Here is a 19,621-nt window from a genome sequence, read left to right as displayed (position 1 = left end):
CTATGTAATATGCCGTTACTGATTGGTTGACAATTTGTCGTTCTTTTACAAAAATTTTCAACCAATATCAAAGTACAGAATTTATTTCTGCGTGGAAGCAAAAATACCATAGCAAGATACACACAGTGAGCTGAAAACGATGGGACAATTGTAACAACAGAAAAAAACACAAACTTCAATCTTGGACCACACAGCGAAAAACAATGAACCCAACTATGATACAAAACAGATAATCTTGACAACACAACGAGAACACAGAAAGACAGCACAGAGAATTCCAAAGTGGTGTCTAATTATTTTAAAATTGGACATCAGGTAATTTTGGCTTGTTTTTCTGCGTGACGTGTATTCATCTTCTTTGTCTTATCATGTGACATACAGTGAAAACCAAGTCTATAAAAATAAATTAAATCAATTTCCCCACTGAAATAATCATCCAGAGAATAGATATATTCTAATAGTATTGGCACTTCGAAAACCTTTGACAACTGCGGTAGTATTTTATTATTAGAGTGCAATAGTTAAAAAAATGCTTAGATAAAGAAATTAAAAAACTAATCATACATGTTGGTATCATAAATATTAAATAAATAAACAAACTGTTTATACAAAACATGTGTAATCTACCAGTTTTTCTACATTTAACCTTTAAAAAGCTTGAATGTATCTTTTTGATAAAGGTTGTTAGCATTACTTTCAAATATTTGATCGGTATTGCTCGGTTGCTTGTATGGAACTTCGTGCACATACAAGATTGATATCAGATGAAAATCGTGATGTAACTACTCTTTGCTTGTATTTCAATGATAAAATCTTGTCTTGTTTTTAATAATGAGATGACTAGGGTAGATGACTATCACTTTTAACAGACCGTCATGACGTCTTGCCTTCCTCATGGGCCACGGTGACCTCAACGATATTGGTATTATCCAGTTACTCGTAGAACGCCAGAATAACGTCAACACTAAGACAGTATGCCGTGTTCCAATACTCAGGAAACTCCAAAAGAATGATAATGCTAACAAAGGTGTACTCTGCTCCAGGTACTCCGAGAACATCAGGAGACAGTCGGTGGTGTTGAAAGTATTATTTTTACAAGCTACTAGGAGAACGTCTGGGTCATGTCAACACTAAGGTAGTATACTTAGTTCCAGGTACTCAGGAAACTCCAATATAATGTTAATGTTAATGAAGGTGTAACCTGCGCTAGGAACTCAGTAAAAGCCAATGGGCTGTCAGCACTAAGAAGGCATACTCTACTAGCTGAACAAGCGAGACGGACATGTCATTCATAAGAGTTCACCACTAGCCCGGATCACCCGCAGTGACTCAGAGATATTAGGCAGTACCATCGTCGGCGTTAAGCCGACTCTCACTCGTCTTGGACTTTTAAAAGTAATATTCATTTTATGTACAGAATGTTTCAAAACCGAGCCAAGATAAACATTGCATGATCAATATAAGTTTGGTTTTTAAGAACTATTTGATATGTAACTCTACTTGTCCAGTAACTACGGCGAAGTGCCGTCTTTTAATCCAGAAAATAATTTTTTTTTTCAAGTATTGCAACCAACTGTGCTATACAGAGTTTAAGTCTCTTTTTAAGGGACCAGGGATATTATTTGTGCAAGTTTACTTAAACCCAAGCTTCTGTTTTACAGCCATGGACGATTTTGTCTAGAAGTCCCACCTTAAAAAGTGAGCACAGAACTCGGCTGATTGTGTATGTTGTTTTATATAGATTGTAATAAACAAATGAATATCAAATTTTGCTTCTATTGTTGGCCCAACCGTGTTTTCCTTTAAAACCCCGTGGTTGTAAAATAGCCACAACAAAGACGGCAAACAGAACTACGTTTGGCAGGAAGCCCACAGTAGATAGCAGGAAACACAAGTACAAATACAATTGTAAGTCTCTTACCGTCCTTTATTCCTGTGACTCCTGCCCTAAGCCTGCCGCACTGAATAATGCGAGGGTTTCAGAGGAGAAAATAAAGTGATTATTTACAACCAGAGGCACAACAATATACGAGGGACGTTCTGAAAGTAAGTTTCGTAATTTTTTTTTTTCACGCGGATACTTTATTGCCAAAAAAATACACCATTGCATCATGAACTATATATACACCTTGCACTATTTTTCGACATTATCTCCGCCAACATTGAGACAGTTGTCGTAGCGTACAGTCAGTTTGAAGACACCACTCTAGTGAAACTCGGTGCCCTGCGATGCAAGGAATAGTCGCCCAGCCTGCTCCACCTGAGCATTGTTTTGGAAGTGACATCCCGAGAGTGCGGTTATCAACGCTGGGATAACAGCACACACTTCCATTGGCGACCACGTTGTCAGTACATGTCTGTCTGCCTCGTGATCTGTACTCGAATAACCTTGGGTACTGTGGTCTGCTGCTACTCTCTCTTCTTCGGCGCTCTGCGCATGCGTCATTACTCCTCCGCTGACGGCGATTGTTTCACCTGGAGTACCAACTGCTCTTTCAAAAAAATTTCGATTTTACTTTCGGAACGTTCCTCGCGTATACTCGGAAATTACGCGGTTGCGTTTGCTGTATGATATACACACGTATGCTTTCATATTGACTAACGTCTACTATAGAATCTCCTCTTTTTTGTAGTAGGGCAATGTGGTTCCGTCTCTCAATTGCTATCTAGTCGCAGAGGGGAGTATACAAACAATTGTGATTCACTCATCAAAGAAATGCAAAGGCATGCATGTTTGCAGTCTACCTTGCAACCAAAAATATCCGGGAAATTTCAGTGTCGTTAGTTATAATGTATTTATTCGTAAGATTTAAAAAAAAAATGCAGACATTGTCCTCTAGGCTATATGCAACATATCAACATATCACATGATTGAATTGCATTCCAACGCCATGGCGACATTAAATCATTGAGAGCTCTGATTTATGTACTGCTTATGTATTACAATGATTTGAGTTTTCTTACTGTATTTAAATTTTATTTAGACCCCATCGTATCCACCATCAACCAAATTTAATTTTTTATTTGACACCACTCCATTGATACTAGAATTTTTTTTATTTTGGACAGTAAAGTAACCGAACATGGTTTTAAATAAAAGTATTAAATGTAAGCTTCCTTTTAGGTACATGTTTGGGAAACTTACAAATTCTTTTACGCATTTTAACTAATTTACAATAGTAGGAATTTCAGCTAAAGAAGAATGTACTAAGATATGTGTTTATCACATCTCACTCGATTTTAGGACAAAATCTATGGGTGTTCAATAACAAATTCGCTAACAAAACTAAATTACTGTGTCATTGATCATTACGGGAACTCTACGTAAGTGTATTAAAGTATAAATATCGAAGACGTTAAAAATTTGCTAAAATATTATAAATATGGGAATGTTTAAATCATTTATGTTGTTTTAATTAATTTTTATATTTTATATATCCTAACCCAGTTACGGTATCATTCCCATACGCATAAAATATCATTCCTTCTGAAATTGTAAATTTTATATTGTTAGTAAAACAGCGAATATTGAGACTTACTATTGAGGCATATTTAAATTTAAAAGCCCAAGTATGTTGTTTGTTCTAACCTGAAGTGACGTGAGGAACTATTCTGATACTTTTTTCGATTTCTTTGAGAATTATTATTCTGGAAAGCTTCGTTTTATGCAACGGCTAACTAAATGCAGTCTGGGCTGCTACCAACAATCTCTCTGGCGAAATATTTTAACAATGGAATGTTCCAAACAAAGCTATTGGCAACCAATTTCTGGTCATTTTGCAAAGGCGATTTATTCGTGTTGCAGTGAAAGCGGATAAAAAAATGCGAAGAATATTGCGCGTTTGTGCGTTTGTAATAATCGATGTACTGTTTGCTGAACTCTGCACGTGCATGCCGACGTCGCAGTTTTACAGGTTAGTTAGTTAGTTAGTTAGTTAGTGACTTGTTTCCGAGACAGGCATAAAACATAAGCTTTCTCGAAATTGGCAGCAAAGTGAGTCAAACACGTAGCACCTAATTCTTAATTATTTTGCTTCTAATATTTCGTGTTTTGCACATTATTTTAAATAAATTCATAGTTTAATCATTTATATTTTTATTAAAAATATAAGTTAATATGTCTCTACTTAATGTTTTTTATGAACTCAAAGGCAAATATTTATATCAATCGTTAAAGGTTCAATAGCCATGGAATCATGTGGTATGGCGCTTTGGATTTAACAGTTCGTATGTAAATTTCATCTTAAAACACTTTATTTTTAGTATACCATTAATAAATAAATAAAAGTTTTACTAAAACCAATAAACCTTTAGTTTTTTCAGTGTTTTGGAAAAATTACCTTTTTATTGATATATAAATGATTAACTAAAAGTAAAGTGCTTCAAGACTACCACTACATAACTGTATGCCACACGATTCTATGCTTTCAGTACCTGTTAGGACTAACACAAATGTTTACCATTAAGTTCATGAACAACATTAAACAATGAATTTTTTAGCAAGAAAAGCCTTTCATAAACAATTATATATGATTATATCATGAATTTATTTAAAATCACGTGCAAAAAGCACGAAATATTAGAATCCAAATTTTTTAGGACCTACTTCCTTTAGCTCAGTTCACATGAGTCGTAAGCTTCGTTCTCTGAGTCACGGAGTGTCAATTGCACTCACTCAAATTAAAAAAAACAGCAAATCCTCCATTTAATATTTTTATTATAATCAGTGATTGCTTGTAATTATTTCTGACTTGCAAGGTTTTCTACTTTTCTTGCAGTGAATTTCACAAGACCGAATATTGTTTCTCAGAGAAATTCACTGATTTTTCAATTATATGAACCTCTTAAGCAGAAAATTAACTGAAATTACGCAGTCAGTTTTAAAGTTTTTTTTAAAGCTTGTCGACAGTGAAGTCATTTCAGAAGAAAAATATATTTTTAATTTTTACAAAAGAATCCTTTGGAAACCAGCTGCCAAGAAATAGTATGAAATACATGTTTCAAGATAATACTGAGTATTTCTTACGAAAATTGGTACATATATTATATTTAATTGATGTTTGGTTCATGCATTTTTTTAAACCAGGAAAAGATAATCAACCGAATTGACTTATTTTGTTTTATTATGCTTATTATGACGCTGTTAATATTGGAAAGTTACTATGGGTACAACTTACAAATAACTTTAAGTATTGGAGTTATGTGGATAACACAAAGCATAAATGCAAGGGTAATAATCCGGACAAATAAATTATAACTGCGAACACTATTTTGAAGTGATACTGCTGTTTTAATATAAATGTACTAACTAAAAATATCTATAAATATAATATCTATACATAACACTCCCAAACAGAACAGCAACATTGCATATTGTAAGAAACTATCCCAGCTTTTTGTCTGGAGAAATTAAGGGTAAAATCTAAAAACAGAAATCAGGATGACCAGGATAGGATGTCAGCTCGCCTCCTCTGGAACTTAAGGTTAGTCGTCTAGTGTCTCTAGTTTCTCATCTATCTCCATTCTAGAGTCTGCTGTGAGGACAAAGTCAATAAAAATTTCACTTTTAAAAACATAGTAATGAGGAGAGTATCAGTAATATCTTGTTGTAGATTTACAAATACAACTATATAATATTTACAATACCTTCTTATAGAATACATATATACACATCAAATTATCTATAAGTCGCAAAAAACGAAATAAAAGTCATGGGAAACGGCATCTTGTGTTTATGAATTGCAGGTAGACTCAATAACGACTATGGGTGCGCAATTACGTGCACAAAAGTGTTCAGCGTGTTGCATATCACCAGGCGGTCTCAGGGAAACGCTTCCTACCATTAGAGACGCCTGTTACTCGCGGGAAAATGAGATACTTCTTTGGAATGCGACAATATGAGTTCATTAAAAAAATGTATTATAATATAAACATGCTTATCGTTCTATTTATCGGAGGGAAATTAGTCCTAAGTTATGACGTACATACGGTATTAATAATATGTATGTTTAATACATTTATATAAAAATAAATAAAATGATTACATCAAAATGTAATTTTAAAAAAATTGGTTGTCTGTAAAGTCGGTTTACGGAAGATAGTTTAACGTGACAACATCATAACAAAACATTGATGAAATGATTGCATAATTTATAAATAAATTTGAATCATTTTTATCATAATAATAAAAGAATAAATACTTGAAATTATACTAGTATTCAGATTTTTAAAATGCAAGAATAATTAACCTTTATTGCCGAAATTGTTGTTGTAATAAGCAATGAAAACCACATTAAATTTTCACTTCACTTTATAAACAGGTGACGAAACAGTTCACTTGTAGATGTAAGTTGTGTGCTGCCGCTGTCTTTCTTCTCCTCGGACGCATAGGCCCATCGAGTGTAAGAGAGATAGATGCGGCGCAAGCGTACATTGAGCGTAACGGGACACAGCGTAACGGAACAATGTACGTAACGGGACACGTTTTCGTGCGTGCAGCTGGCGTTCATCATTTATTAGACGTTGTCACGTCAAAATTTTCTAAACAATTTGGCAGAAATTTTTCTTGTCAAAATACATGTAATTCATTTAACAACTTTGATAACGCTCATATAGTACATAAAATACGCACACTGTTTAAGATAATACTAAGAAATAAAACGCTTGCAACAATTAATAGTTAAGGTGTATATCTTCATAGAAATATTATTGCCGTATTCTTGGAATGCGTTACACTGTGTCCCCGATTATATAAATGACCTCGCTGTTACCAAGGATTAAAACTCAATACAAAATAAAAACAAGGGTTCCGCAATGCTAGCGTTTTAATGGTCGTGTTTGTTTGCTGTTATCTTACCATATTGGCATGTTACTAGGACGAATAAGTCACCAAGTCGAGAAAACTAGTATAGCATTTTTTTTTAATTTTTCTCCTTAAATTGTGCCTAAGCCTGCTACTCAGATATTTATTATTAACAGTATTAGGAATTCATAATTTTACAATTATATTTTGCATTTTTTTTTGACGTGACAACGTCTAATAAATCGATGAACGCCGGCTGCACGCACGAAAATTTGTCCCATTACGCACATTGTTCCGTTACACTGCGTCCCGTTACGCACATTGTTCCGTTAGGCTGTGTCCCGTTACGCTCATTGTACGCCTGCGTCGCATTTGTCTCTCTTCCACTCGACTTTTTATAAAGTAAAGTGAAAAGTTAACGTGGTTTTTATTGCTTATTACAACAACAATTTCGGCAATAAATGTTAATTATTCTTTTATTTTAAAAATATTATTATCATTAGTATAATTTCAATTATTTATTCTTTAATTATTAAAATAAAAATGATTCAATTTTATTCATAAAGTGTGCAATCATTTCATCAATGTTTTGTTATGACGTTGTCACGTTAAACTATCGTCCATAAATCGACTTTACAGACAACCAATTTTTTATTTATGACACTGAACTACTTTGAAATTTATTGTAACAAATATGAGTAGAAACATAAGTATAAAATTTTGATTTAATATAGTAATAAACGAGACAAATTTTAATTGATAATGAAAATCCTTAAACGTGTTAATCATGTGTTTTAATTTATTAATTTTAACTATTTATTAAGTAATGTAAACATTTATAATATATATTGCAAATAAATTATACATTCGGAAACATAAACTCAATTATATAAATACATTTGAACTTACCGTTAAAAAGTTACTGAACATAAATTGTACTACTAATATTAACAACGAATAAATGCTTTTAGTTATATTGACCTGTATTCAATATCACTAAATTTCTGAACGTGACTCATACGTAGTTCCACAACTGCCGCTAGAATTCGCTACCAGATTAGCTATTTATAATGAAACTTCTCCTATAAAAAACTAAAAGACTTGAAAAAAATTATAACCCTGGTTTAGACCTGGATTTGACCAGGAATCTTATTAAAATACCTCACCCCTTGTTAAAATTCATTAAAGATAATACCTTAAAGGTTTTCGCTTAAGTTAGGTGACTATGAATTATTAGGTGTTAAAAGATAGTTTCGCTACGGGAATTGAAAAAGATTTTTTTTTTTTTACTTATGCGAATACATGGAAATTCATTTCTTAACAAACGTAATTGATTTAATATCACTTTAAGTAAAAAAAATAGAGGATTTAGGTCTACATAATATGCAATAATCAATACAATGGACTGAGCTATGCATTTAATAATATTATAGCAATAATACAATGAACAATAACATTTATTTATAGACTATCTATTTTCTTAAAGTACAATTTGTATAATCTAGTAATTGTGTAATTTAAAAGAAAATAAGAAAAAATTCCCAGCTGAGTTTTGAACCTCGTAATTATTGTTATTAAGCCACGCTGCACTATAACTACCGTGCTACGACTCCTGCAACGAGAGAGTATATTATGATTGTTATAATCGTAGTATCCATACTTTTTTAACATGAAATAACTCTTTACTAAGACTATGATAGTTTACCTAATATATTCCGGGGTAGTTTCATTATCATTAAGTTCCATTTGGCACATAATACGTTTGGTATGTCCCCTAATTACTATTAAAGGGAATATTAATGGATTAAGTTCATACACGTAGGTACTCTAGTTCTGTGAACATTTCGTTGTATGGTGCGCGCGCATCGTAAAAATTCACTCGTCATTTTTACATAACTCGCCTAAAGAAGTATAACTTCAAAAATTACATACTTCATGCCTCTACTTAATAAATTGACTTTACATTACTTACAATACAAGGTTCTAAAAGTGTGGAATATTAAGTTTCAATTATTGTAAAACGTGCATATAATTTTTAAACAACGGACATCATATGTAACATATTACAGATATATTGATTAAACATTTATGAAATAACTGGTTTCTTATTTCGTTTTTCTCTCACTGTTCGTAACGTTAATGAATTGCTGCTAATGTTAGAGAATCCAACGAAAATTTCTAAAATGAAGCAGATAAAAAAAAATTGCATTGGCTTTAGTACCTAAAGAAAATTGGAATTTAGAGTACAGACTGCAGTTCAGCGAACCCATGAAATTATTTTTACCAGAGACTATTCTGATTGCTTGCCAAATATGTCTACATGGAGTGTTTGTGTGTCTCCTTCGACTAATTCGTCGACGAAATGTGAAGCCAAGCCTAGAAACGCGCGGAAGTTTTGTAGGTAGAGACCTGCAAATTCATCGATATCTCCTCGTGTCAGGCTATACTTCACAAACGTGTGCTTAATCAAGTCACTGTTGTCTTCATCGTCTTCAACCATATCTCCGGGTCGCACATGGTTTGGTGTTTGTCGGGGAATTCCTGTCAAATAATGCGCGATGCATTTACGAAGGCCATTCAAGTGTAGAAACTGTTATAGTATAGACTGTTGCACCTGATAAATTTTATCCTACGGGTCCTTCCTCATAGGGCAGCATAGTGGTCAAATATTCCCCGAAATGGTTCAATATTAAGGGGAATGTATGTGTATTAGTGAGGCGGGATGATAAGTGCGACGTTATCGGGTATTTCTAGTGCGGTATAGCCTCTAAGCATAAGGCTCTGAACTGGCGTGTAGTCTCCTCGTCGTCACAGGAAAAAAGGGAAATTTGAGCGGTCACCATAACATTATACGGTGGAGAAATAAATATAAAGGTGTATTGCAAATCCTTTAAGTGCTTTCAAGAATCTGTGCCGGTTGTTTTACGCCTAAAAATTATTCCGAAAACACGCCTTTTTGCCATTTTCACTGTTATAAAAACACAGTTTACAAAGTTAATCCGAAATCAAAAAGTACTTTTCGGCCTTCAGCTAATTATTAAATGGTTTTCGTAAACATACCACACTCAGACATCTTGAGCAGTTTTGAAACCGCGTGTTTTTTTCTGAAGCTCTGCACACGGTATGTGCGCCTGGGCAGACGGCGCCATAAAGTGATAGCGTATCCCGGTATGATTTTTGCCAATTCGAAGTATTTTTTTTTGTAAATGAAACAGATAAATTCATGTAAAATCACATTTATTTTTAAATTTACATGAAAACAACTGTATCATTTCAATATAATGTTCGCTGTAATTTTGGGTTCGGCTTCTTTCCCGGGCACTCCAGCTTTGTGTTGTCCCAGTACCTCCATTAGTTAAATTTAATTGTAAATTTACTTTAATTGCTTTTCAGAATTAACTGCGCATGTTGATAAGCATATGAAAATCAAATTATCCCCATTATCGAATACCTACTTAGTATTATCTCGAAAAATAATCAAGCAATGTGTCGTACAAAAGTGACAATACCTTTCTTGCAGGATTACGAGCTATTTCTTGACAACTGGTTGCCAAAGGAATCTTTTGTGAAAGTACAGGGAAATATTTTGTTCTGTGTGTGGTTTCCCACCGCGCCTGAAGGACGGAAATGCCTCGCCCTGAGGTCGGAAGCATTGTTTCAGCGGGAGTCCGGTGGTGGAGCTCCCTGGCGCTGCCATCGCCGGGCGAGCCAGCCCGCGGCACAGCGGGGGAGCGGGGGTGAGTACTGATCGTGGGTCCCGGGACTCTGAGACTGTGGAGACTGCCCGGGCACTGGTGAGCGCGCCGCGGCAGGCTGGTGGTGCGACGAGCGCGGACCTCGAGCCAGGGTCGTCGAGCAGGGCACGCACAACCGTCCACGTGCACCGGACAGCAGTTCCGTGAGGCAGCTGAACATCCTGCCCCGTGTCGTGTCAGCTCTGTCAGTGGGATCAACATCGAAGGAACATCCGTGCTCGACATCGCGGCCGGCGTGTTCTCCTAGGTTTTGAGCGCTGCGCACATTTAGAAAAAAGTCTGAACTTTTACAAAATATTCCTTAAGAAACTAGTTGACAAGTAGATGTCGTAAATGTCGATGGAATAATGTTTTTTTTTTCTATCCATGGAAAAGATTATCTAATGTTCCACAATTGGAATATTTTCATGCGCGCAGTTAATACTGGAAAGCTATTCAGAGATCGGATTATAATATCTCTAGCAATTGAAGGTACTGGGACAACACAAAGCATAAATTCCCGGGTAAGAATACGAACCCAGTATTACTGCGAACACTATTTGGCAGTGATACAGCTATAACCGTGTAAATGTTTAAATTTACGTATATCTGTAATTTTTTTATTAATATTTCTTTTTACAAAAAGAATGTGCAGTGCAAGTCATATTCGTATGCCAAGTTATATTACATGGATCAAATGGTCTGCAGTAAAGCATTTGAATAAATAGCAAGTGAAGAAAAAAAGCTAGAGAATCTCACGGGGAATTTGCGTTAGCAAATAAACGATTTGTAAACTATAAATCAAATAACACAACCAGATAATTAAATGAAATTACACAAACGAGAATTGTCACTCAGTTTCCGTGTCAGAGCCGCGTGCTGTTTCCCTCCCAGCCGCGAGTCACAGAGACTGAGCTGACCCGCCTGCGCCCGTACTCGCCATTTGCCAACAGCACTGTCAGTGTAGACCGATGAGAACCAAACACGCACTTTTTCATGTGTATCCTAGCTCTCGGTATACTGTATTTGGTAGGAGTAATTAATTGAATCGGAAGTCGAATGGAACGGATATGTGTAACCACGTTGCTGACATTTGTGGCGAATAACGGGAACCAAATAAAACAAAGCAAAAAAGTAACTTTATAGTGTTAACTGTTAAATGAATTTTTAACAAAATTAGCCTTTTATTAGGGTAATAAAATTCGTTGTCGAAAATCAGCCAGAGTTTAGTAATTTTTTCAATTTTGTTTTACATTTATCGGAGCCATTTCTTTATATAGGTTAACATTTCGCTCTGCAAATCGCATAATTCGGTAGTCGACGTAGCTGCTTTAGCAACGACATCTAGCGGCGTGTGAGGAAATTAGTTTTGATTCGTAACCAGTATTAAAAAAATAATAATATGCGTATATTTATACCGCTTAACAATATTTAGAAGATTTCCACCTAAAACTTCGTGTTGCAAATTTCATATCATAAGTTTATTTTCAACTTAAGAACACGTGAATTTTTTCGTTACAAAGATTAGATGTTATACATCTCTGGCGAGTAGATACTAAAAGACTCGCTCACAATTTTTTTGTTAAATATCATTTAATCACAGAAAAACCAAACCCACTAGTAATGAAATAACAAAAACACATTCTGCATTAAAATTCAGATGTACAAAGAGCTATGAGTTGTAGAAAGCAAAATTTCCTGATTGTACGACAGCTCCAAGCAATGAAGAATCTTTGCGCCATATGCTCCTGAATTCAAATTGTTAAATTGATAGAACTTTCAGTACAGAAATGTTATATCCTTTCGTGGTTAGAAGCAGAATTATTGTGTTATGTACGAAAACTAGTAACCTGCATTTGTTGATTATTTATTGGCTTGGAATGGGGCTGCGAACTGTTGATAAAAATTAACTAAGTAATGACTAGGATGGAAAAATAATAATATTTTAGCTGACATTTTTACGTGAATATTACTTAAATTTTAATCAAAACATTTGCACGTGATAAAAGCACGCCTCGCCTCTCGCTAAGATATTATTCGTTCCAAACCCGGCTAGTTTGGAGAAGGAATTTTCACAACTTAGAGGAGTTTCATACCAAGGCCAGATGCTGCTTCACGATCTCCATTTCTCACCTACAGAGATAAAAAAAATGTCTGCACTGTTACACAAGATTCCTTTGGAAACCAGTTCCAATAAATGTTTTTTTGTAATAGTACAAATATATTGTAACTTTGTATGGGATATTTCTATGGGTATTTTTTTCATGTATGAAATATGTTTTTGAGATAATTCTAAATATTTCTCTCGAATATCGGCACATAATTTTATATTTATTTGATGTTTTATTCTAACATAATTTTTAATCCATGGTACAGACAATCGATTATTCAATAATTGTACTTTATTTTGTTTTGTTACGCTTGTTTATGTGCGCAGTTAAATGGGAATGGTTTACAAAATACTTTATCTATTGAAGGTACTGGGACAACACAAAGCATAAATTTCCGGGTAAGAATACAAACCCAGTGTTACTACGAACCCATTTTGTAATGATACAGTTGTTTTCGTTTAAATGTACAAGTGTACAAATATCTGCTATTTGACATGAATATGTCTGTTCCATTTACAAAACAAAAACAAAAACACAATGTATGAACTTTTCCTTGGGCTTGACGATTTGACATCGTATGGCCTATACAATATTCAGCTTTGTGAATTGGTTTAAAGTATGAGAACCATCATGAATGCTTGAATAAAACCTCAAATAAAAATAAAATTATGTGTAAATTTTTGTATAAATATTCAGTATTATCTTGAAATAAATGTATTAAATGTATGCAAAAATAACCATAGTCATGTGTTGAACAAGGTTGCAATATATTATTTGTAGTATTACAAACTATTTCATGGCAACTGGTTTCCAAAAGAATATTTTGCAATAGGACAGAAAAGTTTTTTCCCTATGTACTTTAGTTACTTTAGTTCACACATTGGTGTGGCCCAAAATGAGAAACAACACGAGCTGTGCACACCACTACGTTAACAAGGTCATTAAGACCTGAGTGTTGATGAAGCGTGTCTTGTGTTGCAGATGGTGTACGTGCTGGTTGGTTTGGTCAGCCTCCCTCTGCTGGTCACCGTGCTGTGGCTGCTGCGCCAGTTGTGGCGCATGCTGGCCTCCTGCGCCGGCCGGGGCTGTCCCGCCACAGCGCGCTGCGCCAGTCGGCCCGACCACGGCCTGGAGGAGGTCGTGATCATACCCGCCGACCGCCAGTTGCACTGCTCAGTTCCTCAGGGCGTGCCGTCTTCTAGCAGTGCCCTGCTGCGTGATGGGGCTCTAGCATCTTCCCAACAACAACACCAGTTTTCACCTGTTTCTCTGAAGGAAGAGATGTTGCTTGTGTCGACTCGTGAACATATTCAGAGTGCATCAACACCTGGTGACACACAAATGGTGACCTGCCACCACCATATGCTCTTGTATTCAACGGCTCCTCAAGTGGAATGCGTTAAGTTGTTATTCGCTGATTACCAGTCTCCTAGCCGTCACATAGAAGAGACGGAAGTAGAGGCCACATGCGACCAGGATCAAGCGGTGCTTTCACCTCCGATGCAGGATTTGGAACCATTTTCTATCCCTGATGCCTTCGCTCCTGCCGATGCCGACAGTGACAACACACAGTATACCCAGGAGTTACGGGTGAGTATAATAATAACTATTATTATCACGAGGATGAAACCAAAGGCAAGGTAAACATTCTCAATGTACTTAATGTTTTAACAAAGTAAAATATACTCTTTCATATAAAATCAACAAAAAAAATAGAAAATAAATTTTAATAAATTTGAGTTAAGAATAATGTAAATAAAAAAAACGTATTTTATTGCAAAAAAAATCATGGGGTGCATGGTGTCATTAGTTATAAATATTTTATTGACAGATATGCGTAGAAGAATTATCATTTGATAATATCTTAAAATGCACCCTACGCTTTTTTTTTGCAATAAATAAGTTATTTTTCTTATTTACACTATTTTTAACTCAAATTTATTAAAATCGATTTTCTATTTTTTGTTGGGATTTTCTATCAAAGAGTATATTTTATTTTTTATGCTATTATTATTTTTCATGTTTTAGTTGGATTTTCTATAAAATCTTCCCTTTCAGTTTTTTTTTTTAAATGTTAAATATTTTTAAATTTTTAGTTGCTTTTCTTTATTACATCAATTTACTATTAAAGTGAGTTTGAGTAAATATTAGCTGCTTTTAAAATATTTATTCGATATAGCGTGTTGAAGAACTATAGTACACAATATTTTCAATATTCTTATATGAAAATCAATGATTTTAAATAAAATAGGGAAGTCATTCATGTATAATTCTAAGTCGGTAACTTATCCGAGAAAAGAGCAATTAGGGCGCCTGCTACCTTTCTTGGATGAGAAAGCTGGTTCTCAGGTTCCCTCTCCGAAAATTTCATCTTATTCAAAGTCGGTAACTTATCCGAGAAATAGGTGATCGGCACGCCTGGTAGTGTCCCTTCTTGGTCTTGGCGCAAAGATACTACCAGTTTAAGAAAAAAATCACTAATCCTGATTATCCTAGTAAGGATAATCAAAATATAGAATTGTCATCGGTCCTTGATAGGTACGCCAAATTTCGAGTAAATCCGACGTTTTGAAGGAGGACAATAGCATGTTCAAAGTTTCCGTTACATACTATCATACATACATATGAAGCTAATAAAAGCTTATCAAAAAAGAACCAACAGTTGCCTGACATCCCTGGATGTAGAATGGAATGATTTATATCCTTGGGACGCTGTGGTTGGAGAATATTAAGAATATATTGTCGGCTAACGACAATGTGCCCCACATTTGACTTTCGATGAACCTAGATCCGAATCCTCTAAACTGAATGAAAATTTTGAATGCTTAAATAAAATATTCGTGGCGACGAGTCTCAGGAGACTTTTACCCTGATGATGAGTGCTGAAATATCAAACAAAACTTTGGTGAACTATTCACTTTTAACGTAGCCAAAGCCTACGAAATAATTATACTTTTTGTTGTAATTTTAGAAGGGAATTAATACTTGACCCAACAAACTGTTTCGTAAACTCGACTGTTTATATCAAACAAATTTTTTTTGTCAGTGAGAGTACTTGAAATATCTGATCGCTACACTTCTATATTCCCGAAGTGAGTTTGGTGTAACGAGGAACATAGCCAGATATACCAACCAGGAATATTTTTAGCAAAGCATGGGATCTGAAGATGATGGCACCACTAGTTTATCACTAACGCAATCCACGTCAGATCTCCAGAGGATCAAATTTGGGAGCTCTACTATGTTGACATCCAGGTCTCACTATCCTGAGTCTTTCATACCCTGGTTTTAGATCCAAAGTTAGTCGGATAACCGCGCACGGATGCGAAGACCATTAATTATAGTCTGCCGCAAGGCGCTAAACGGAATTGCGTTATTTCTTTTTTGTGAGTAGAAAAAGTGGTATTCCACATATTAGTTTTACTGCGTGATTGATTTCAGAATACTGGTTCACGTTAACAAAGTTTCTTTTGTAATTAACTAGTATTTATAGTCTTCCTGCTAATGACTGGGCCTATGACAATCAGTAAATGTATAATCGAAAGTTGTATTTACTTTATTATTTCGTTTATTTTGGTTCTTCCCTCTTCAACAAAGAGGTCATTGCAAACAGACAAACACAATGCAAGTCAGGGAAGCAGTGGAAAGTAATCGGCATTGGCCTATAGTAAAAAAACAATTCGAGGATTTGTTTCGAGTGATTTCAGGAAAACTTGTAAAACCTAAATCAGTATTTATGTTTTAGTATTCAAACACGATTCCTCCAGAAAGCGAGTTTAATGTTTTACCTAAGTTTCAATTTCCTCGGTACTACTTTTGATAGGACGTTACGCATTTGAAAAAAAAAGGCACTCTGTTAAAACTTATTCCAGCCCGGGGGTTAAGAAGAAGCTACATAAATGTTGTCAAATTACTTGGCCCGTAAGATTTCTATAAAATTAAGCTGTCTTTAATCATTTTCGCGATAAATCATACTAACTCATCACTTGCAAGCAGTATCAGGTGACATTGTTTTGATTATGCTTGTCACACTGAAGTATTTCTAATCAGGTAAATTCCACTCAGCTTATTTTCCGGATGTTAAGCCAATTATTATTATTTTCTTGTGATAATGCTTGAAATGAAATGACTATAAAAACAATGGTTCGAATGTTATTTAACATTTTTATATGCTCTGTTTACCAAGTCAAGACACTACTGGGTCCAGTGCTATAGCTTGGTTTGACGGGTAGAATATAAAACAAGTGATAACTAGAAGAATATTAATGTTTAAGGCGTTAAGTGAAATTATATCATTATTTAGTTAGTTATTACACACATCAATGTTATTAAATTACAGATTTAACAGGAAAATAGTGATTTTCACCAACAGGATCAATTCATTAACGTTTTAGTTGATTCACACTAAAATTATCACAAATCTCCAGCTTTAACTTACTGCTAGGTTTTATTCATTTTTGAAGCACTCACCGGACCATTCTCGTGACTCACGAATCAGTTATCGGTTTTCTGAGCTAAGTAAAGTTCATAATAATGATTTATTAACAGTAAAAGTTTTGTATTCATAGTGCAATTAATGTATGTGTGTTTCAGAAAATCAGCTTAATGAAATCAACCTTTTCAGCAGTTCTGACGGCCAGCCTCTCTGGCCTTAGGTTACTGCAAAGGACGTGGTGCGTTTTGGCTTCTATTACGCCATATTGGCTCCACGACATCACTCAACGCCGAAACATCAAGCTTACCTATCTGAGAGAAGTGGGGGAGGTGTTTAAAGCTTACCCTCCCGAACACCGACAAGAATCGCCATTTTCTCAAAGGGAAGAGGCCTTTGATATTTATCCTCCTGAACAACTGGTAGTCGACACATCGTTTCCGAGGAAAGAGGTATGTGAGACCAATCCCCCCGAGAAGCTGCATGAGTCACCATCATTGTCAAGGGAAAAGTCCTTTGAAAATTATCCTTCTAAGCAGCTGCAAGATACACCATCATCTTTGAGGGAAGAGGTCTACGAGACTTATCCTCTTGAACAGCTGCAAGCATCAACATCATCTTCAAGGGAAAGGTCTGTTGATACTTATTCTCCCGAGCAGCTGCAAGACTCACCATCATATTTGAGGGAAGAGGTCTATGAGACATATCCTACCGAGCTGCAAGAAGCACCATTATCTCCATGGGAAGAGACTTTTGGCACTTATCCTCCCGAGCAGCTGCAGGATTCGCGATCACCTTTGAGGGAAGAGGTTTACGAGTCTCTTGTACAGCTGCAAAAATCAACATCATCTTCAAGGGAAAGGGCTGTTGATACTTATCCTCCCGAGCAGCTGCAAGACTCACCATCATCTTTGAGCGAAGAGGTCTATGAGACATATCCTCCCGAGCTGCATGAAGCACCATTATCCCCATGGGAAGAAACTTTTGGCACTTATCCTACCGAGCAGCTGCAAGATTCGCGATCACCTTTGAGGGAAGAGGTCTGCGAGACTTATCCTCTTGAACAGCTGCAAGCATCAAAATCATCTTCAAGGGAAAGGGCTCTTGATGCTTATCCTCCTGAGCAGCAACAAGACTCACCATCATCTTCGAAAGAAGAGGTCTATGAGACATATCCTCCCGAGCTGCATGAAGCACCATTATCTCCATGGGAAGAGACTTTTGATGCTTATCCTCCCGAGGTGCTGCCAGATTCGCGATCACCTTTGAGGGAAGAGGTCTACGAGACTTATCGTTTTGAACAGCTGCAAGCCTCAACATCATCTTCAAGGGAAGAAGCCTTTGATGCTTATCCTCCCGAGCAGCTGCAAGAGTTTCCATTCCCTTTGAAGGAAGAGGTCTATGAAACATATCCTCCAGAGCTGCTGCATGAGTCACCATCATCTCTGCAAGAAGAGGCCTTTGAGAAGTATCCTTCTGTATACCTACATGTATCGACATTGTCTCCGAAAATAGAGCTCTTTGAGACCTATTCTCATGAACAGCTGCAAGCATCAACATCATCTTCAACAGAAAGGACTGTTGATGCTTATCCTCTCGAGCAGCTGCAAGATTCACCATCATATTCGATGAAAGAGGTCTATAAGACATATCCTCCCAAGCCGCATGAAGCACCATTATCTCCATGGGAAGAGACTTTTGTTGCTTATACTCCCGAGGTGCTACAAGATTCGCGATCACCTTTGAGGGAAGAGGTCTACGAGACTTATCCTTTTGAACAGCTGCAAGCCTCAACATCATCTTCAAGGGAAGGGGCCTTTGATGCTTATCCTTCCGAGCAGCTGCAAGAGTTTCCATTCCCTTTGAAGGAAGAGGTCTATGAAACATATCCTCCAGAGCAGCTGCATGTGTCACCATCATCTTTGCAGGAAGAGGCCTTTGAGAAGTATCCTTCTGAATACCTACATGTATCGACATTGTCTGCGAAGAAAGAGGTCTTTGAGACTTATCCTCTTGAACCGCTGCAATCATCAACATCATTTCCGAGGGAAGATGTGAATGAGACTCATCCTTCCGAACAGCTGCAAGTGGTATCACCACACTGGTAAAACAAGAGTTCTGGTACCTATCCCTACTATAAGCTACAACTACCACCGTTTCCTCCACAACAAGTTCCTTTGAAAGAAGAGCTGTATGAAACGTTTCCTTCTTTGAAAGCTGATATTGTCACTACCCCTTCAGAATAAAGAGTTATTTTTTCGATAAACCAATGACCGTGTTTCTATCAGCCCATTAGGACAAATGTTTTTAGACCATTTCCTAGACCAAATGTACATGTAATCATGTTTCCCATGGGTGCGTGGTAATAGTACCACTGACACGCATACTTTCCCAAGAAGCAATTTGAGGTCACAGTAGTCATTTGTCAACTGAATGGTTACAGTGAGCCTTAGAACATCAACGTACAATGTACAACGATTCAAAAGGAACATTACGACAGCTTCGATGCCAAACCGATTGATCTAATGATTCCGTAGAACTA

The 19,621-nt window shown here is 36.1% G+C and overlaps 1 protein-coding gene across 1 annotated transcript; it reads left to right on the top strand.

The window, feature by feature from the left end:
• The first annotated feature begins 3,765 nt into the window (after window positions 1–3,765).
• Window positions 3,766–19,349, top strand: LOC134531474 (adhesive plaque matrix protein-like). The gene is made up of 4 exons (XM_063367186.1): window positions 3,766–3,914; window positions 10,464–10,539; window positions 13,629–14,237; window positions 17,241–19,349. The coding sequence occupies exons 1-4, from the start codon at window positions 3,823–3,825 to the stop codon at window positions 19,185–19,187; spliced, it is 2,724 nt and encodes a 907-aa protein (XP_063223256.1). The 5' UTR covers window positions 3,766–3,822; the 3' UTR covers window positions 19,188–19,349.
• The last annotated feature ends 272 nt before the right edge of the window (window positions 19,350–19,621 follow it).

This window comes from Bacillus rossius, chromosome 3 (genome assembly GCF_032445375.1).
Source record: "Bacillus rossius redtenbacheri isolate Brsri chromosome 3, Brsri_v3, whole genome shotgun sequence".
NCBI lineage: Eukaryota > Metazoa > Arthropoda > Insecta > Phasmatodea > Bacillidae > Bacillus > Bacillus rossius.
Note: the sequence above shows the minus strand (reverse complement) of the source record. Positions and strands in the feature narration are given on the sequence as shown.

Bases quoted from the DNA above. Each gene is read 5' to 3' on its own strand.
- LOC134531474 (XM_063367186.1), top strand. From the start codon at position 3,823: ATGCGAAGAATATTGCGCGTTTGTGCGTTTGTAATAATCGATGTACTG. The intron at 10,540-13,628 runs GTGAGTACTGAT...CTTGTGTTGCAG, and splicing joins GGCACAGCGGGGGAGCGGGG to ATGGTGTACGTGCTGGTTGG. The intron at 14,238-17,240 runs GTGAGTATAATA...TGTGTGTTTCAG, and splicing joins AGTATACCCAGGAGTTACGG to AAAATCAGCTTAATGAAATC.